Consider the following 23,399-nt stretch of genomic DNA (forward strand, 5'->3'; position numbering starts at 1 on the left):
GTTTGTATGGTGGTGTGTCAGCATAGTGTGTGCATGGTGTGTGATATCGGTCACCAACATGTTTGTTAACCATATAAATGTTGTGTGCATGGTGTTTGTATGGTGTATACCGTATTTGTATTCGTGGTATCAGTAGTAATAGCGTATAGTGTTTTCATGCATTGTTAGTATTTTGTGTATATTTGGGGTCCTTATAGTGTTTATATATGGTATAGTTTGTAACAGTATGGTTTTTGAATGGTTTGTGTATGGAGTCCATAAGGTATCTGACTGCATTGTATACATTATGTAACCTTCATGTTTTGTGCATTCTGTGTATGTATATGGTGTATGACATATGGGGAGTATTTGTATTGTAAAGGGTGTGGGTGTGGGTATGGTGTGGGTAAAATGTGGGTAAAGTGTACGGGTATGGTGTGTGGGAAATTAGTGTGGGTAAAGTGTACGGGTATGGTGGAGTGTGTGGGAAATTAGTGTGTGAAAAGTGTGAGGGTATGGTGTGTGTGGGAAGTTAGTGTGGATAAAGTGTGAGGGTAAATTAGTGTGTGAAAAGTGTGAGGGTATGGTGTGTGGGGAGTTAGTGTGGGTAAAGTGTGAGGGTATGGTGTGTAGGGAATTAGTGTGGGTAAAGTGTGAGGGTATGGTGTGTGTAAAGTGTGAGGGTATGGTGTGTGGGAAATTAGTGTGTGTAAAGTGTGAGGATATGGTGTGTAGGGAATTAGTGTGTGTAAAGTGTGAGGGTATGGTGTGTAGGGAATTAATGTGGGTAAAGTGTGAGGGTATGGTGTGTAGGGAATTAGTGTGTGTAAAGTGTGAGGGTATGGTGTGTGGGGAATTAGTGTGTGTAAAGTGTGAGGGTATGGTGTGTAGGGAATTAGTGTGTGTGTAAAGTGTGGGTAGGTGTGTGTGGGAATTAGTGTGTGTAAAGTGTGAGGTATGGTGTGTGGGGAATTAGTGTGGTAAAGTGTGAGGTATGGTGTGTGGGAATTAGTGTGTGTAAGTGGTATGGTGTGTGGGAATTAGTGTGGTAAAGTGTGAGGTTGTGTGTGGAAGTGTGTAGTGGTGTTAGGGAATTAGTGTGGGTAAAGTGTGAGGGTATGGTGTGTGGGGAATTAGTGTGTGTAAAGTGTGAGGGTATGGTGTGTAGGGAATTAGTGTGTGTAAAGTGTGAGGGTATGGTGTGTGGGGAATTAGTGTGTGTAAAGTGTGAGGGTATGGTGTGTAGGGAATTAGTGTGTGTAAAGTGTGAGGGTATGGTGTGTGGGGAATTAGTGTGTGTAAAGTGTGAGGGTATGGTGTGTGGGGAATTAGTGTGTGTAAAGTGTGAGGGTATGGTGTGTGTAGGGAATTAGTGTGTGTAAAGTGTGAGGGTATGGTGTGTGGGAATTAGTGTGTGTAAAGTGTGAGGGTATGGTGTGGGGATAGTGTGTTAAAGGTGAGGTATGGTGTGTGGGAATTAGTGTGTGTAAAGTGTGAGGTATGGTGTGTGGGAATTAGTGTGTGTAAAGTGTGAGGGTATGGTGTGTAGGGAATTAGTGTGTGTAAAGTGTGAGGGTATGGTGTGTAGGGAATTAGTGTGTGTAAAGTGTGAGGGTATGGTGTGTGGGAATTAGTGTGTGTAAAGTGTGAGGGTATGGTGTGTGGGGAATTAGTGTGTGTAAAGTGTGAGGGTATGGTGTGTAGGGAATTAGTGTGTGTAAAGTGTGAGGGTATGGTGTGTAGGGAATTAGTGTGTGTAAAGTGTGAGGGTATGGTGTGTGGGGAATTAGTGTGTGTAAAGTGAGGTGTGTGTGGGTAGTGTGTGTGAGGTATGGTGGGGAATTAGTGTGTGTAAAGTGTGAGGGTATGGTGTGTGGGGAATTAGTGTGTGTAAAGTGTGAGGGTATGGTGTGTAGGGAATTAGTGTGTGTAAAGTGTGAGGGTATGGTGTGTGGGAATTAGTGTGTGTAAAAGTGTGAGTGGTATGGTGGTGGGGAATTAGTGTGTGAAAGTGTGAAGGTATGTGGTGTGTGGGTAATTAGTGTGTGTAAAGTGTGAAGGTATGGTGTGTGGGAATTAGTGTGTGTAGGTGTGGGTATTGTGTGTGTAAAGTGTTAGGTATGTGTTGTGTGGTAAAGTGTGAGGTATGGTGTGTATAGTGTGAGTATGTGTGTGTGTGTAGTGTGTGTGGGTAATTATGTGTGTAAATGTGAGGGTATGGTGTGTAGGGAATTAGTGTGTGTAAAGTGTGAGGGTATGGTGTGTGGGAATTAGTGTGTGTAAAGTGTGAGGGTATGGTGTGGGATAGTGGGTAAAGTGTGAGGTATGTAGGGAATGTGTTTAGTGGAAGTGTGTAAAGTGTGAGGGTATGGTGTGTAGGGAATTAGTGTGGGTAAAGTGTGATGGTATGGTGTGTAGGAATAAGTGTGGGTAAAGTGTGAGGGTATGGTGTGTAGGGAATTAGTGTCTGTAAAGTGTGAGTGTATGGTGTGTGGGGAATTAGTGTGTGTAAAGTGTGTGGCTATATGGTAGAAGTAATTTGTGTACTTGTACATTTTTCTGGACCTCCTTGACGATACCTGTTGTCATTGCTTCCTAACCATTCCCTATGGTTCTCTGTCCAGTCGTCAAAGCAACAGACTTATCTCAAACTGTTATATTATTCATCAAGGCTAAGACGCACGGCGAGTGCTAAAATTAGTGGTCGCAGAATTACATAAGAAAAACAGGATAAGTTGTGACTGGATTAACAAACTTAGACAAGTGATCTGTGGATTAACAAAATGCAATAAAAAAAATAGATGAATTAACACATATTCATGATTAATGAGGATTGTGAATTCTTGGTCACTAATATAATTATGTGTTAATAATCATCTTATAGACTATTGGTGTTTTAGACTATTTTCTAAGTTTGACATTTTAAAGTCTAATTCTATTATTCTACAAAAAACTTTGACCAAGACCAAAGTGAATGTATTGATAGACATTAAAACTTGCATACACGCAGCACTATTTTTGGCTTCTCTGAAAAGTCAGATCACATTCCATGGCAACCAAACTTTGATATTCAAATACCCTACAGCTGTTACCATCTTATTTTTGTGGTAACGGAAAAATCAATAAATAAGCAAATAAATAGATTTAACCAAAATTTCTACTCCACTACAGAGCAGTGTTCTCACTCGGCTCTCACTGAACCAAACAGCCTCTGTCTGTCTTTTACTTTAAACTCATCTTCTACTTCTTTACCAAATACTCCTTCTTTTCTCACTCACTCTAAGACTTTCACTTCAATTACCTTTCCTTTCTCATGTAACAAATATTGTTTGATTTCTCCCACTGTCTCTAATATTAAACATTTCTCTTGTCTTATTCTCTCATTAAAAGCTTCTTTCACAATCCAATTGAAAACATTTTCTCATTTAAACATTCTCGCATTTTCTCCTCATTATACTTCTCCCACTATCCAATTGGAAACATTCTCTCATTCTCTCATTAAACACTTCACATACTTTCCAATTAAAACATTTCTCGCATTCTCTCATTTAACACTTCCCTTTTTTTCCACTTACAACATTTCTCTTATTCTTTCATTAAAAAAATCATTCACTTTCCTAACCCTCTCACTAAAAATATTCTCCTTCTAAACACTTTTCTAATTTTGTAAAAATATTCTCTCATTAAAAACATTCTCTCATTAAGCACTGCTCTCACTCTCCCATAAAACACTTCTCTCTTTTTATCATTTTGAACTTCTCTATTCTCTTCATAAGAGACTTTTTATCTCTCACACATATCTTTCTATACTTTTAACTCTAAAAAAGACTGAAATGCTCTCATGCTCTCACAATTAATCTTTTGATTGCCAAAGTTGCTGTTTACCTAGGGGTTTAAGCTCTAACGAAACCTGCTCTGAATATCCTCTGATCTCAATGATGGTTTTGTCATAAAATTTCATCTCATCCATACAACTTCAATCATACATAAAACACAATATCATGTATACACAATGTGGCTTCGTTTCTTGTATGACATATTCTCCTGTGGCAGACGGTAAACATTTTTGTGGGGTAATGAGTACTACTTTCCACAGCGAAGGTCTGCCACTCTGGCTCAGATCACCGTCCAACTGATGGGATAAAAACCATTTCAAATCGAACCAACATACATCTATTTCCACTCTCCACAATCTGTCATGTTCTTTAATGATAATCTATGGTAACCATTGTTTTCCTTCACCGAAAATCATTTGCCACTAATTATTCTTCTCCTGAAGGATTGAATAAATATGTCCATATTTGGTATAAAGCATCCTTAGGTGAAGGGGAATTAACTTTGTTAAACAAGAGGTCAGACAACAAAGTGGCTGGCTCATTGGGGCCCCAAGAGAAAAGGAATAAATGAAAATGATGTTTTCATTCATTGGGTGAACAAACTCTGAAACAATAATCCAAAGACAAAGAGAAATAAAATTTGTTTGGAGCCTTCTGATAAAGTAACAAAACAAATCCAGGTGCTTCTGAATAATAAGCCTTCCACTGATCTATTGATAACTAAAATACTTATATAATATGTACAATTGACTGCATTTGAAACTAAAGCAAGCAATAGAATTTCAGATGTAAGCACAGCTTGTGTACGCTTTTTACTCTTCCTGGAGGAGACAAAGAAATGGCTTAAGAAGATATTGAGGTAAACTTAAGACTGACTGTTGATACTTAAAACTATCTATCTACTTTTTTTAACATAAATATCTTATTAACTTTTCATTTCCTGCAGTATATAGTCTGGTAAACACCAAATAAAATTCATGCAAATGTGATAAATTCAAGGTTTCATGGAATTGATCATAACAACTTTTGTTATTTTGGTATTTTAAGCAGTGAAATATTGAAATACATTTCCTCGGTTGCTGATTTCTTATCAGAATTTTACAAAAAGATCTTATTTTTTATATTTAAGAATAGCTCTTATTTTAGCAGGTATGATTTTCGCTACATGTATATGGAGTAAGGAAGACTTATACGTCCCAGATAAGGAAACATGCATTCCATTAGTTTACCTACCTTGAGAGTCTCGTATAGACGGACAATATTAGGGTGACGAAGTTGGCCGAGGATTCTAGCTTCACGATGTAAGTTCTGACGGACATATTCCTCTTTTATCTTCCTTGTATCTATGATCTTTATAGCCACCTGTAATTAAAAAACAGGTAAAAATTAAACATCCTGTGATTACACAGCTCATCTGTAATTAAAAAAAACCTCGAAATAAAACAGTTCTGTGATAAAGAACATTTCAGATCTAAATGTAATTATGTGGTTTTGATTAAACAGTATGTGATAATTTCACTTCACCTTAATTACAAAATCCATTAGAGATATTAGTATTGATTAAAACACCCAACATGTATCACCTGAACGAGCAGGTAAATATACAGGTAAACTATTGTACGATTAACGTGTAAGTCATCCTCTCCTGTAATGGAGGGAAAAAACTTGAAAACACAGGTCCCTTCTTCTGACAATCACAAATGACAACACACTGTCACTCAAGCTCAATATTCAAATGAATCACCATCCATCTTGTATTTTCATTATTTCATCTTGTTTTTCAGTCTCATCTTCTTTTATTCTTTTTATTTCTTAGCCATAAATTTAACCCATTCACCCCTGAAATTCAATAATGGATTGTTCCTGTCCGTGAACTAGAAGAGTCCAAGTGTGTCTTCGAGGGTGAATTAGTTAATCCTCAGAAAGTACAAACCAAATTGATAGAAACACTTTATTTCTGTAATATAAAGGAGTTTCTTGCATAAAATTGGGGCAATTGCTAGGCATTGGCCATAGGTCAAAGGTTTTTCTCCTGGTATCATGGCTTTTCTAAATCTGGCATACCCTGAAATGACTCCGGCTATTCACCAGTTTTTTCTTTGTAGCCAAAACAAATGAATATTTCATAAGTTGGGTTTGGTTTGGTTTGATATGCTTTAAGGGTCAGGATTTTGGATTGTGATGTGCCTAAAATCGTCAGTACCTGGAAACTGATACATTCAAGATTCAAACTCTAAGGTGGACCTTTATCCTAAAATGTGAACTATCTGGTCACTAAAGTTTCTTATAATTAGGTATTATAGACCAATACATAAAACCTTAAGTAATTACCATTACAGTTGCCAACGGCTAACTGATTATTGCATGCCAACAAAATTCTAATTTTTCATTTTTATTTATTTATATTTTTTTAATGATGTGTATATGTCCCCTAAAGGCCTTCCGAACGGTTTAAAAGGCCCTGACTTCAGACTGACATGATGATCGCTGTGGAAAAGTAAGCCATTTAGTAATATGGAATGTCCAAATTTCATTTTTTATTCATCATACAAATAAATCGTCTATTCTTTTAATCCATCCAGCTGATGTCAGATGTCTGTGACAGGAGAAATAGAATCAATGACTCTTGGGAATCAGTACAAAGCCAGCACTCTAGTGTAACCTACACTGGCCCATATCCACAGGCTCATCAATCAATAGCCAATTATTTGTCACACTTGGACAATTTTCAGGTAAATTTGTTCCAACAGGGTTGATGAGATCGGACGTGAAGGAATCTGACGTTATAGTTTAGTGTTTATGGTTAGTGGAGTCTGCCTACAGACAAATGTGTGGAACTCTCCATAGATGATTGAATTTGCTATATCTACTTCAACAAAGTAATAAAAAGTATGCATTATTAACCAGGCAGTCTTGTTACAGCTTCCATAGGGAAAGAATTACTCCCTATTACATGGTAAACAACCAATACAAAGGGACAAGTTAGTCACCCATAGTAAACACTATACCATAGACTATAGTATATCTATTATACGACACACAACCAATATAACCGGGCAAGTTAGTCACCCATAGTAAACACTATACCATAGACTATAGTATATCTATTATACGACATACAACCAATATAACGGGGCGAGTTAGTCACCCATAGTAAACACTATACCCATAGACTATAGTATATCTATTATACGACACACAACCAATATAACGGGGCGAGTTAGTCACCCATAGTAAACACTATACCATAGACTATAGTATATCTATTATACGACACACAACCAATATAACGGGGCGAGTTAGTCACCCATAGTATAAACACACCAATATACGGGCAAGTTAGTCACCTAGTATAACAGACTATAGTATATCTATTATACGACACACAACCAATATAACGGGGCGAGTTAGTCACCCATAGTAAACACTATATCATAGACTATAGTATATCTATTATACGACACACAACCAATATAACGGGGCGAGTTAGTCACCCATAGTAAACACTATACCATAGACTATAGTATATCTATTATACGACATACAACCAATATAACGGGGCGAGTTAGTCACCCATAGTAAACACTATACCATAGACTATAGTATATCTATTATACGACATACAACCAATATAACGGGGCGAGTTAGTCACCCATAGTAAACACTATACCATAGACTATAGTATATCTATTATACGACATACAACCAATATAACGGGGCGAGTTAGTCACCCATAGTAAACACTATACCATAGACTATAGTATATCTATTATACGACACACAACCAATATAACGGGGCGAGTTAGTCACCCATAGTAAACACTATACCATAGACTATAACAGACTATAGTATATCTATTATACGACATACAACCAATATAACGGGGCGAGTTAGTCACCCATAGTAAACACTATACCATAGACTATAGTATATCTATTATACGACATACAACCAATATAACGGGGCGAGTTAGTCACCCATAGTAAACACTATACCATAGACTATAGTATATCTATTATACGACATACAACCAATATAACGGGGCGAGTTAGTCACCCATAGTAAACACTATACCATAGACTATAGTATATCTATTATACGACATACAACCAATATAACGGGGCGAGTTAGTCACCCATAGTAAACACTATACCATAGACTATAACAGACTATAGTATATCTATTATACGACATACAACCAATATAACCGGGCGAGTTAGTCACCCATAGTAAACACTATACCATAGACTATAACAGATTATAGTATATCTATTATACGACATACAACCAATATAACGGGGCGAGTTAGTCACCCATAGTAAACACTATACCATAGACTATAGTATATCTATTATACGACATACAACCAATATAACGGGGCGAGTTAGTCACCCATAGTAAACACTATACCATAGACTATAACAGACTATAGTATATCTATTATACGACATACAACCAATATAACGGGGCGAGTTAGTCACCCATAGTAAACACTATACCATAGACTATAGTATATCTATTATACGACATACAACCAATATAACGGGGCGAGTTAGTCACCCATAGTAAACACTATACCATAGACTATAACAGACTATAGTATATCTATTATACGACATACAACCAATATAACCGGGCGAGTTAGTCACCCATAGTAAACACTATACCATAGACTATAGTATATCTATTATACGACATACAACCAATATAACGGGGCGAGTTAGTCACCCATAGTAAACACTATACCATAGACTATAACAGACTATAGTATATCTATTATACGACATACAACCAATATAACGGGGCGAGTTAGTCACCCATAGTAAACACTATACCATAGACTATAACAGACTATAGTATATCTATTATACGACATACAACCAATATAACGGGGCGAGTTAGTCACCCATAGTAAACACTATACCATAGACTATAACAGACTATAGTATATCTATTATACGACATACAACCAATATAACGGGGCGAGTTAGTCACCCATAGTAAACACTATACCATAGACTATAGTATATCTATTATACGACATACAACCAATATAACGGGGCGAGTTAGTCACCCATAGTAAACACTATATCATAGACTATAACAGACTATAGTATATCTATTATACGACATACAACCAATATAACCGGGCGAGTTAGTCACCCATAGTAAACACTATATCATAGACTATAACAGACTATAGTATATCTATTATACGACATACAACCAATATAACCGGGCGAGTTAGTCACCCATAGTAAACACTATACCATAGACTATAGTATATCTATTATACGACATACAACCAATATAACGGGGCGAGTTAGTCACCCATAGTAAACACTATACCATAGACTATAACAGACTATAGTATATCTATTATACGACATACAACCAATATAACGGGGCGAGTTAGTCACCCATAGTAAACACTATACCATAGACTATAACAGACTATAGTATATCTATTATACGACATACAACCAATATAACGGGGCGAGTTAGTCACCCGAAGTAAACACTATACCATAGACTATAACAGACTATAGTATATCTATAATACGACATACAACCAATATAACGGGGCGAGTTAGTCACCCATAGTAAACACTATACCATAGACTATAGTATAGTATATCTATTATACGACATACAACCAATATAACGGGGCGAGTTAGTCACCCATAGTAAACACTATACCATAGACTATAGTATATCTATTATACGACATACAACCAATATAACGGGGCGAGTTAGTCACCCATAGTAAACACTATACCATAGACTATAGTATATCTATTATACGACATACAACCAATATAACGGGGCAAGTTAGTCACCCATAGTAAACACTATACCATAGACTATAGTATATCTATTATACGACATACAACCAATATAACGGGGCAAGTTAGTCACCCGAAGTAAACACTATATCATAGACTATAACAGACTATAGTATATCTATTATACGACATACAACCAATATGACGGGGCGAGTTAGTCACCCATAGTAAACACTATACCATAGACTATAGTATATCTATTATACGACATACAACCAATATAACCAGGGCGAGTTAGTCACCCATAGTAAACACTATACCATAGACTATAACAGACTATAGTATATCTATTATACGACATACAACCAATATAACGGGGCGAGTTAAACACCCATAGTAAACACTATACCATAGACTATAGTATATCTATTATATGACACACAACCAATATTACGGGGCGAGTTAGTCACCCATAGTAAACACTATATCATAGACTATAACAGACTATAGTATATCTATAATACGACATACAACCAATATAACGGGGCGAGTTAGTCACCCATAGTAAACACTATACCATAGACTATAACAGACTATAGTATATCTATTATACGACATACAACCAATATAACCGGGCGAGTTAGTCACCCATAGTAAACACTATACCATAGACTATAGTATATCTATTATACGACATACAACCAATATAACCGGGCGAGTTAGTCACCCATAGTAAACACTATACCATAGACTATAGTATATCTATTATACGACATACAACCAACATGACAGGGCGAGTTAGTCACCCATAGTAAACACTATACCATAGACTATAACAGACTATAGTATATCTATTATACAACATACAACCAATATAACGGGGCGAGTTAGTCACCCATAGTAAACACTATACCATAGACTATAACAGACTATAGTATATCTATTATACGACATACAACCAATATAACGGGGCGAGTTAGTCACCCATAGTAAACACTATACCATAGACTATAGTATATCTATTATACGACATACAACCAATATAACGGGGCGAGTTAGTCACCCATAGTAAACACTATATCATAGACTATAGTATATCTATTATACGACATACAACCAATATAACCGGGCGAGTTAGTCACCCATAGTAAACACTATACCATAGACTATAACAGACTATAGTATATCTATTATACGACAAACAACCAATATAACCGGGCGAGTTAGTCACCCATAGTAAACACTATACCATAGACTATAGTATATCTATTATACGACATACAACCAATATAACGGGGCGAGTTAGTCACCCATAGTAAACACTATATCATAGACTATAGTATATCTATTATACGACACACAACCAATATAACGGGGCGAGTTAAACACCCATAGTAAACACTATACCATAGACTATAACAGACTATAGTATATCTATTATACGACATACAACCAATATAAAGGGGCGAGTTAGTCACCCATAGTAAACACTATACCATAGACTATAGTATATCTATTATATGACATACAATTAATATAAAGGGGCGAGTTAGTCACCCATAGTAAACACTATACCATAGACTATAACAGACTATAGTATATCTATCATACGACATACAACCAATATGACATGGCAAGTTAGTCACCCATAGTCAACACTATATCATAGACTATAGTATATCTATTATACGACATACAATTAATATAACGGGGCGAGTTAGTCACCCATAGTAAACACTATACCATAGACTATAACAGACTATAGTATATCTATCATACGACATACAACCAATATGACATGGCAAGTTAGTCACCCATAGTAAACACTATACCATAGACTATAACAGACTATAGTATATCTATCATACGACATACAACCAATATAACCGGGCGAGTTAGTCACCCATAGTAAACACTATACCATAGACTATAGTATATCTATTACACGACATACAACTAATATAACGGGGCGAGTTAGTCACCCATAGTAAACACTATACCATAGACTATAGTATATCTATTATACGACATACAACCAATATAACGGGGCGAGTTAGTCACCCATAGTAAACACTATACCATAGACTATAACAGACTATAGTATATCTATTCATACGACATACAACCAATATTACATGGCAAGTTAGTCACCCATAGTCAACACTATAACAGACTAAAGTATATCAATATAACATGACAAATTAGTCACTCAAAGTAAAGACATAAGATCTAAAGTGCCATTATTGTATCGCTGGGGCCATGCACTTGGTACTTTAAAAAAAAAGGAAGAAAATGATGTATCGAATAAAGGTCAAGGACAATCATTTGAATAAAACATGCAGCATGCCACTGACTCCAATCTCTGGGGTAATGAATGTAACCTTGGTTATCAAAAGTATGATACAGTTCTGATATAATATCTCTGATTCTATTGGAACACATTTCAATATCAAATTGATGCCTAAAACTCACAAAATAAGATGCATTTTACAGTTGAGCATGTGAAAGTAAATCATCAGATAAAAAGGTTATTATAAGATCTTTAGCATAAAAATCATAAAATGAACAAATAATATTACCGAGACCACCTCTGTATAAAGAACACCTGCTTAATAAGATCACTTTTTGGTTTCACAAATGGCCAATATCAATGTAGCTCACAATTAAAAAACACCTTGATCAAGACCACCTGCTAAATAAGATTACTTTCTAATACCAACACAATTTAACCTGTGTATAAAGATCACCTGCCTATAAAGACCATTACTTTTCTCTCCTTTGCTTTGACCATTTCATAGACTATAGCTTTGACTTAAGTACAGATAATGGCCAAAGCCAAACATGTAAGTCCCATATCGGACAAACATTGTACATGAAATTCTGTAATACTATGGTAGGCCATATACCAGCCATTGCCATCCTTGATTTGCTAGTAAAACATTTACGGTACACCTATTGATTAATTTGAAGTGTCTCTGAGAGATGTTGGAAGGTACACCTTGGTCTGTCTCTAGAGGGAAGGTAGAAGGTACTCCTTGGCCTGTCTCTATAGAGATGGTGGAAGGTTCTCCTTGGTCTGTCTCTATAGAGATGGTGGAATGTACACCTTGTTCTGTCACTGATAATAGAGATGGTGGAATGTACACCTTGTTCTATAGAGATGGTGAAAGGTACACCTTGGCCTGTCTCTATAGAGATGGTGGAAGGTTCTCCTTGGTCTGTCTCTATAGAGATGGTGAAAGGTACTCATTGGCCTGTCTCTAGTAAGATGGTAGAAGGTACACCTTGGCCTGTCTCTAGTAAGATGGTAGAAGGTACACCTTGGCCTGTCTCTATAGAGATGGTGGAAGGTACACTTTGGCCTGTCTCTTAGAGATGGTGGAAGGTACACCTTGGCCTGTCTCTATTGAGATGGTGGAAGGTACTCCTTTACCTGTTTCTAGAAAGATGGAAGGTACTCCTTGGCCTGTCTCTAGAGAGATGTTGGAAGGTACTCATTTTGGCCTGTCTCTGAGAGATGGTGGAAGGTACTCCTTGGTCTGTCTCTGGAGATGTTATAAGGTACTTCTTGACCTGTTTCTAGAAAGATGGAAGGTACTCCTTGGCATGTCTCTATAGAGATGGTGGAAGGATTTCCTTGGTACCCCTTGGCCTGCTAATGTTTGAGGCCTTCTTATGGCGCATATGAAATGGTTTAGCAGTGGTTGTCCCTGTTCATTGTTGGCAACCCAGCAATGCAGTCTCTGGATTGTTCTTTTTCTAGTTAATGGAAATTAAAATTTGATGAACGTGTCAGATTGGACTGGTATCTAAAGGGCATACCAAAAAACATCTTTCCAATGCTTAGTGACTGGAAGTTTTCATTTTTTACCATGTTTCTTGATACCATTTTTTTCATCAACTGTCTATCAAAATGGTAAATCAGGCCTAATGGACTTGAAATGTTTACGTTTTTATTTTGGCCTCTGGTATTTTGTGAATGCATCAAGTTATTGCATATTTGACCTCAACAATCTGAAACGTTTTTCAATTAAGATATCTTAGATATTTCCTCACTTCTGAAACTATGAAGCAAAATACTGGGTAGGTACTCTTGACCCTCAATGTGTTTTTAAATGATCATCAAGGTCAATCAATTAAACAAACTTTATAGTTTGTTGACCCATGGCCACTTGGCTATCAAGAAGATTTTTCATAGATTTTAGTACAAGTATACCATGACATAGAGTAATTTACAAAGTTTCACATACGGATGAGGCAGAATGGAACTGGATTAATTCTCATTCAGTGAACAGTTCACCTGATTGTGTATCCATTTACAGCTCAATGGAGACTCCCTTTTAAATACATGAACAAACAGCTTTTGCGCCTCTAACATTTGATAAGACCAGGATGTGACAGAACTACAACATGTTGGTCAACAGTTCAGGAAACTTAATTGGTAGAGTATCAATCCTGAAATAAAATTGTTCAGAGTCTCCATTGCTCTTGGCATATAATTTCCTATCCATGTTACATATGATATATGGCTGAAACAACAGGCTTTAAGAAATATCTTAAATATCATTATTAGAGATGACAAGAAATGAAACAATCTGGTTATCTTAGCATATGATGATTAATAGTTCCTGAAATAATGTGTCCGTAATGAATTTACTAATGGCACTTCCAAAATCGGTATGGTTTATCAAATAAATGTTACAGTCCTAGAATAACCACTAATACGGTATTGATTTATCATACAATCAAATTATCCTCTACAGAAAAGTACTCATACAGCTGCTAAACTACAAACCAAGTCAGTCGGAAATTTGTGTTATTATATGTTCCAGTATTGCATACCTCTACAGACCCTTGAGTGTTGTATACCAACCCTGTGTTATGAACCCATGAGTGTTATATACCTCTCCTGTGTTATTGACCCCAGAGTGTTATATACCATACCTGTGTTATGGACCCCTGAGTGTTATAAACCTCCCCTGTGTTATGTACCCCTGAATGTTATATACCTCCCCTGATTTATTGCCCCCTAAGTGTTATATACCTTCCCTGTGTTATGGACCTCTGAGCGTTATATGCCTCCCCTGTGTTATGGAACCCTGAGTGTTATATACCTCCCCCGAGTTATGGACCTCTGAGTGTTATATACCTCCCCTGAGTTATGGACCTCTGAGTGATACCTCCTCTGTGTTAAAGACCCCCTAAGATAACACCATGGACCTGACAATGATTCTGAACAGCACCAGCAAACAGCCACCCTACCCTGCATGTTATATACTTCCCCTGTGTTATGGACCCCTGAGTGTTATATTCTTCCCCTGTGTTATGGACCCCTGAGTGTTATATTCTTCCCCTGTGTTATTGACCCCTGAGTGTTATATACAAACCCTGTGTTATTGACCCCTGAATGTTATATACCTCTCCTGTGTTATGGACCTCTGAGTGTTATATACCCTACCTGTGTTATGGACCCCTAAGTGTTATATACTCCCCCTGTGTTATTGCTCCCTGAGTGCTATATACCTCACCTGTGTTATGGATCCCTGAGTGTTATATACCAACCCTGTGTTATGGTCCCCTGAGTGTTATATACCTCACCTGTGATATGGACCCCTGAGTGTTATATACCTCTCCTGTGTTATAGACCCCTAAGTGTTATATACCTCCCCTGTGTTATTGCTCCCTGAGTGTTATATACCTTCCCTGTGTTATGGACCCCTGAGTGAATGTTATATACCTCCCTGATTTATTGCCCCCTGAGTGTTATATACCAACCCTGTGTTATGGTCCCCTGAGTGTTATATACCTCACCTGTGATATGGACCCCTGAGTGTTATATACCTCTCCTGTGTTATAGACCCCTAAGTATTATATACCTCCCCTGTGTTATTGCTCCCTGAGTGTTATATACCTTCTCTGTATTATGGACCCCTGAGTGTTATATACCTCCCCTGTGTTATGTACCCCTGAATGTTATATACCTCCCCTGATTTATTGCCCCCTGAGTGTTATAAATATACCTTCCCTGTGTTATGGACCTCTGAGCGTTATATGCCTCCCCTGTGTTATGGAACCCTGAGTGTTATATACCTCCCCCGAGTTATGGACCTCTGAGTGTTATATACCTCCCCTGAGTTATGGACCTCTGAGTGATACCTCCTCTGTGTTAAAGACCCCCTAAGATAACACCATGGACCTGACAATGATTCTGAACAGCACCAGCAAACAGCCACCCTACCCTGCATCCATGTGATGTTGCTGTGCCAGGCACATGCATGGATCAATAATAGGCCTGGCTTTACATGACTGTTTAGTTTAGTAGTAATGTGGAAGGATTCAAGTCAAATCAAACAGCAACACTGGCCAAACAAATTAGTCTGTGTGTGTATACCGGACATTTCTTTGTATCTTCACTAAAAATTCTATTGTCGTCATTCTTGAGTTCTCATATTATTGTTTACAGTAGTACCATATTAATTTCTCCTGTGATTAATGAGTATTTTGATTCTACAAACATTGTCCTTAAAAAACTACAGCATTCTCCATCATACCTGAGATGAACCTCCCAGACTCATTGTTGGCAATGGTAAGAGAGTCCGGGTAAAGATTCTATGATTTCATCATAGCATAAAGGGCAGGTATAGCTGTAGGTCAGGTGGTCAGAAAACGGAAAATCAATATCCTCATCAACTTCATCCATACACACATGCCATGATGGTCACACATTCTCATTAATACAATATAAAAGATATGTGTATCCCCACACATGGGTAAGAACTCATCAATACAATGTAAAAGATATGTGTACCAACACACATGGGTAACACATTCTCATCAATACAATGTAAAATACATGTCTCATGGCACATACACATGTGTCAATACAATGTAAAACATGTATTGACACTAAACCATCACCAATAATACACATTACACATATTAACACCATATAAAGAATACAATGTAGAGCATATGTCAGTATCACTACCCATACATGCCATACATGTACCTCATATATGTGACACATGCTTACAATAATCCATTATACATTTACACTATCACCTATGAACATGGCATATGAGCACTGTTACACAAGAGCATGACACATGAAACAGATGCTGAATCAAATGCCAAATGATCCATTCTGAACTTTTGTAATAAACTTCAAACATCATTTTAGCTGTACAAAGTCATAAATTGTTGAATGCATTCATAAATTACTGTTATTATTCTTTAATTGATGTAAGCTTCCATATATTTGTATATTATTGCTAACATTCTTATATTTTTTACACACTCATACATTGTTGTGTCCACACTTCAAGGTGCACAAATTCAAAGGTTCTTGCATAAAGATTCATAACTATATACATGTTTGTACACAGATTCATACATCATTTTACACTGCATACACTGATGTATCAGATTTGTTGCACTTATTAATAATCACTATGCACATTCTTTGGTTCATACATTGTTGCACATGTTTATTCCAATGCTGTACAGGTTCAGATATTATTGTATACATTCATGAGTTCATACATAACGTTTTACACATTCAATCTTACATTGTTGTACGCATTAATGCGTTTGTTAAAGATGTACAAATTTATAAATTGTTGTACAAATATCCATTGCTGTACATCAATGTTCACATACATTATTGTATGTACATACATTGTACACTCATACATTTTGTTGCATACATTGTGTTGTTGAACAGGATCGAACACACTTTTATTCATTGTTATAAACATTTAAGTGGTTTTTTAAACATTCTAACAGCTGTGACTAGTTTAACATTTGCTTTATATGCATATGTTTACTAATACATTTTTTTCACACCTGTACATGACTCTTCAGCGTAAACATTGATTTAATTCTTTATATTGCCTGTAGGTATCTCCAAATAAACCATATGAAACAACATGGTAGAATTCTATATATAATCATTATGCTTTAGCTAATTCAATTAATTTACTAGCCTTTTCCCAAATAAATGTTTCAAACTGACTTTTATATGGCATTATGTTTCATACCTCCACATTATATTTTACAGTTACCCAAATAATTCTTTTTCTAAGAAGTAAACTGATGGTAACCAGGTAAAAATAATTAACATCAAAATATGATGGAGCCTGCTTTGACATGTACCTCAATGCCTTAGAGGGGATAATCCAATTATAAAAATTGGTTGTTCCTTTGAACATGCAATCTTGAGTCAGATTATGCTCTTCTTTCTCCAATAAGTTGCCTTTATATACATTCTGGTTTCAAAACACTTTGGTTTCAAATCACTTTCACAAAACAAACATTCACCTTTGAGCAGATATTTGTTTGCTAGAACTTTACTTAACTGATATTATGATAACTAGAACTTTACCAACAACTCTCTTGACTGAAAATATGATTACTAGAACTTTACTAAAAAGTCTCTCTTGACTGAAATTATGATCAAAAGAACTTTACCAACAACTCTCTTGACTGATATTATGATTACTAGAACTTTACTAAAAAGTCTCTCTTGTCTGAAATTATTATCAAAAGAACTTTACCAACAACTCTCTTGACTGATATTATGATTACTAGAACTTAACCAACAACTCTCTCTTGACTGATATTATGATTACTAGAACTTTACCAACAACTCTCTTGACTGAAATTATGATTACTAGAACTTAATCAACAACTCTCTCTTGACTGATATTATGATTACTAGAACTTTACCAACAACTCTCTTGACTAAATTATGATTACTAGAACTTTACCAACAACTGAATTTGATTACTAGAACTTGACAACAATATTATGATTATGATTACTAGAACTTTACCAACAACTCTCTTGACTGATATTATGATTACTAGAACTTTACCAACAACTCTCTCGACTGAAATTATGATCTGAACTTTAACAACTCTCTTACTGAATTATGATCAACTTTACTAACAAGTTTCTCTCGTCTGATATTATGATTACTAGAACTTTACTAACAAGTTTCTCTCGTCTGATATTATGATTACTAGAACTTAACCAACAACTCTCTTGACTGAAATTATGATTACTAGAACTTTACTAACAAGTTTCTCTTGTCTGATATTATGATTAAAAGAACTTTACCAACAACTCTCTCTTGACTGAAATTATGATTACTAAAACTTTACTAACAAGTCTCTCTTGACTGAAATTATGATTACTAGAACTTTACTAACAACTCTCTTGTCTGATATTATGATTACTAGAACTTTACTAACAAGTTTCTCTCGTCTGATATTATGATTACTAGAACTTTACCAACAACTCTCTTGACTGAAATTATGATTACTAGAACTTTACTAACAAGTCTCTCTTGTCTGATATTATGATTACTAGAACTTTACCAACAATTCTCTTGACTGAAATTATGATTACTAGAACTTTACTAACAACTCTCTCTTGACTGAAATTATGATTACTAGAACTTTACCAACAACTCTCTTGACTGAAATTATGATTACTAGAACTTTACTAACAATCTCTCTTGACTGAAATTATGATTACTAGAACTTTACCAACAATCTCTCTTGACTGAAATTATGATTACTAGAACTTTACTAACAACTCTCTCTTGACTGAAATTATGATTACTAGAACTTTACTAACAACTCTCTTGACTGAAATTATGATTACTAGAACTTTACTAACAAGTTTCTCTTGTCTGATATTATCATTTACTAGAACTTTACCAACAACTCTCTTGACTGAAATTATGATTACTAGAACTTTACTAACAAGTTTCTCTCGTCTGATATTATGATTACTAGAACTTTATCAACAACTCTCTCTTGACTGAAATTATGATTACTAGAACTTTACCAACAACTCTCTTGACTGAAATTATGATTACTAGAACTTTACTAACAAGTCTCTCTTGTCTGATATTATGATTACTAGAACTTTACCAACAATTCTCTTGACTGAAATTATGATTACTAGAACTTTACTAACAACTCTCTTGACTGAAATTATGATTACTAGAACTTTATTAACAAGTTTCTCTTGTCTGATATTATCATTTACTAGAACTTTACCAACAACTCTCTCTTGACTGAAATTATGATTACTTAGAACTTTACCAACAACTTTCTTCACTGATATTATGAAAACTAGAACATTACCAACAAGTTTCTCTTGACTGATATTATGATTAAAAGAACTTTACCAACAACTCTCTTGACTGAAATTATGATTACCAGAACTTTAGTAACAACTCTCTCTTGTCTGATATTATGTTGTTAGATAATTTCATTTCCTCAAAAAATGCTTTTTCCCCAACAATTTAAAGTTTTTTTAGCCAGAAAAATTCCATCACCAATTAATTTTCTTTTAGAACAGGATAAAACATTGATAATAGAAAGTTTCTTTAGTTTTACAACTGAATATTGCCCTCAAAAAGTTTTTCTCAATTATAGATCATTTCATTAACTTGGATAATGATTTTGGTAAGGAAAATAATTAAGATTTTTTTCTTAATTTTTTTTGGTCAATGAAAACTAGGTTGTGGATGATACAAAGCTTTAAAGCCTTCCATAAAAAACTTTCTTGATATCTTTAACTGACATGTTTGATGTGAAACAGAAAATGAAATTATTTCCTTACAAATAAACCGAAGCAGGAAGTTGAAATAAAGCTGTTGTAGAATAGCCTTCTGAAACAGGAAGATTTTCATTTGACAAATTCACCTGCAACAGGAAAGATACTGTTTTTTGTTTTTGATTGTTTGTCAAACAGGAAGAATCAAAAGATTTTACCCTATTTACCAGTATCCTAATAAACACGCTATCATACTGCTAGTTCTTCTTCCATCACAAACCCCGGTGAAATATTTTGTTAAAACATCTAGTGATACATGTACTTTTAACGTAAAGTGTAATATTCTGTTGCTCTTCATTGTAATTTTTAGCTAAAATACACACAGCTATACATTGTAAAATATCATGAGTATTTTAACTATACACAGTGCTATTCACTGTTTTGTGTCATTTTATACATTTTGATACTGTTCAGCTATACACTGTAATACAATATGTACATTGTAGTAACAGGTTATAATACTATGAAACTATACACAGTACATAAACTATTCTTTTACAGTGTGATGTTCTGTTCAAATACAATGTATCATAATATAACTATACAATGTAAAAGTACAGCATGAAACTATTATATATTTGTGCAATACACTGTATATTGTTACTGTATGCTGATATTGGGAAAAAATGACCAGTGTATATTTTTGTTTAAAAAACTAACATTTTGTACCAGCATGCATGTATTGCAATACACAAAGCATTTAGATTTACACTGTACATTACTATATTCTATAAATTTACAATGTAATATTATGGTAGAATACAAATTGTTATCTAATATCTAGATTATAATATTTTGTCTATGAAAACTTTAAAAGCATCAAAATAGTTCTGTTTCAATATTTTGTAAATTTATGTGTGAGCAATATACTTATCAGGTCTATATCTACAATTTATTTTTACATATTGTACCACAAGTGTATACAGAATATCTTGCAAAATAGATTGAAAGTACAATTGACTTTTTAAGCTCTAGATAATTTGTAGTTAATTTTAACCAAGATACTTCACTCTGTTACCTATGAGATGAGAACAATTTAAGAGACATATGTGATAATCCACTTCTGAAACACAACATCTCTTAAACAAGATAATATACCACAATAATTAACAAATGTTAAATTATGTATTCTTAATGATATTGTATTTTAGCAAATAAATTCTTAAATAAAGAATGTTGTTCAGTGGTATTGTTTTCAACGTCTCAAAGGGGCGAAACATGTCAGAATCTAGCCCTAAATACGATATGCTTTCTTTGCTGAATTCTAAATGATGTTATGTAACAGGCACATCAATGGTATTTTGTAACAAGGCAATGTCGTTTGGTAATTCACTTGAAGATTCAGATGAAAATAACAAATGTACAAGAGTGACAGACTGCTTTAAGACTATTGAAGATTGAAGACATTTACGGTGTCTGTTCTAAGACGATTCAGAGACTTTTGCTGTAGAGATAATTCGGTACGTCTGTGTGACGAGAGAAGATGGAGGCGAGCCGGATTGCTAGCTCAGACCAACATCCTGCGCCCAACAAAATTTGCAATTATAATGTTCTATCTCCGACATCCAAAGCTTTCTAACCAATGCAGTATTTAAACTCCAATATTTTGGTAGTGTATTCGATGACACGGGTGCCTCTATTGGCAGACGACACCTCTCACCCGTGACCGTTCCGCACTGCCGACCCCCGACATGCCTGTTGTAACGAGCACCTGTCGCTCAACATCAGCAACAACATTCATTAGAAAATTCTTCAATTATGATACAAAAACATGAAAGAAGACACAAAAATTCAGATTCCTACCTTGCATGCGGTAACTCCATGTGTTGCTAATTCCACCCGGGCAAAGTTCCCCTTCCCCAATGTAAGACCGTCCATCACATATCGCCCGATACACTGAATTTTCTTCCCCATTGCTTATCTAGAAAGGGGTCTTCTTCCATTTCCAGTAATTTCTTTCCATTGAGTCTAGCATTCTTACTTTCCACCTCGCACTGAAGTTATCCATTTTGGCGAAATAGTTGAACATTTTCGCTGGATTTAAAAACAATAATGGCGGGCATAACTGAAACGCCCCCTTTCCTAGAACGGCATCAAATCCATAGTCTGATACAAAAAATGAATACCATTTACAAAGTATTTCACTGCATAAAACGCTTATATTGACATTAGTATTGTACAGAGAATCTCATATAGCATAATGTAAACAACACTGACTACCCTTCATTGAAAATTCCAATACACCGTTGATATCGTCAACATCGAAAATGCTTGTTGAATTTCACGTGTGTGTGACTATTTTGGGGGGATGGGGCCGCTCCCCACACCTCATGCCCCTGGAACATAATACCAATATGTCCTTCGAGAACGATACTAAATACTCCAAACGTCACAAGAACACCGAAACGTCAAAGTGTCTCTCTTCCATTGCTTCTCCATGCCACCATGATCTTCTCGGCGAACTCCGCGATACTCTCTAGTCACATGACTCAGTAATTCATGAAAATTTCATCCGCATTTAATATGATAATGCAACGAGTGGTACCGTGAAACCATGACAACCAATCATGTATCTACTAATACGTTCGATTTTCCGAGAGTCACGTTTGCATATTGCATATATTTGCTGCAGTGGCTTGTATTTGTGAACTAAGAGAGACGACTGGTGTTCTAGAGCGAGGAGGCTGATCAATCGAGCAATAATTACACAATGACATCAACAAAAACAAAAACACGGACGACCATGCATTCCCGATTCGCCCGTGGGAAGGGCAGAACGTCACCGGAAAAATCAATGAGGGAGATAGTTCGGAGAGCGGTGCGCGGCCGATAACCAGGATAAATATTATTTGTGGCATCCATTGTTTTATTTAGCTATATTTTTTCTCTCAGTGATGTTTGACTTTGGCACGCCATGATGTAGATGTACTATACGCTATGCATAATATACCCATGGTGCTCTACATAAATACCTTACGCGGTATATAATGGTATAGTATATGCCGTACAGTGTATGTACATATGTAATACCTCGCTATTTACACGAATGTGCCGTCATTTCACTGGCAAGACTTTACTTTAGTTACTTTGCAGGGAAATATACATTACATTGTCTTTAATAAGTATTAGACACAATATTATAATATATTAACAATGTACAAATAA

General features: G+C 35.6%; 1 protein-coding gene across 3 annotated transcripts in view; it reads right to left on the minus strand.

The window, feature by feature from the left end:
- The window catches only part of LOC138325211 (serine/threonine-protein kinase par-1-like), a 142,788-nt gene extending 119,892 nt beyond the window's left edge, over window positions 1-22,896 (minus strand). Inside the window, exons 1-2 of one of the 3 annotated variants that reach the window (XM_069270701.1) lie at window positions 22,038-22,893; window positions 5,049-5,177 (exon numbers count right to left, since the gene is read on the minus strand). In XM_069270701.1, the coding sequence (XP_069126802.1) occupies window positions 5,049-5,177; window positions 22,038-22,148 (240 nt within the window). In that variant the 5' untranslated portion in view covers window positions 22,149-22,893. Of the gene's footprint in view, window positions 1-5,048; window positions 5,178-22,037 lie in introns of all 3 variants that reach the window. The other 2 variants (XM_069270702.1, XM_069270703.1) reach the window with 2 other exon arrangements.
- Between the last annotated feature and the right edge of the window lie 503 nt (window positions 22,897-23,399).

This window comes from Argopecten irradians, chromosome 6 (genome assembly GCF_041381155.1).
Source record: "Argopecten irradians isolate NY chromosome 6, Ai_NY, whole genome shotgun sequence".
Classification (NCBI taxonomy): Eukaryota; Metazoa; Mollusca; class Bivalvia; order Pectinida; family Pectinidae; genus Argopecten; species Argopecten irradians.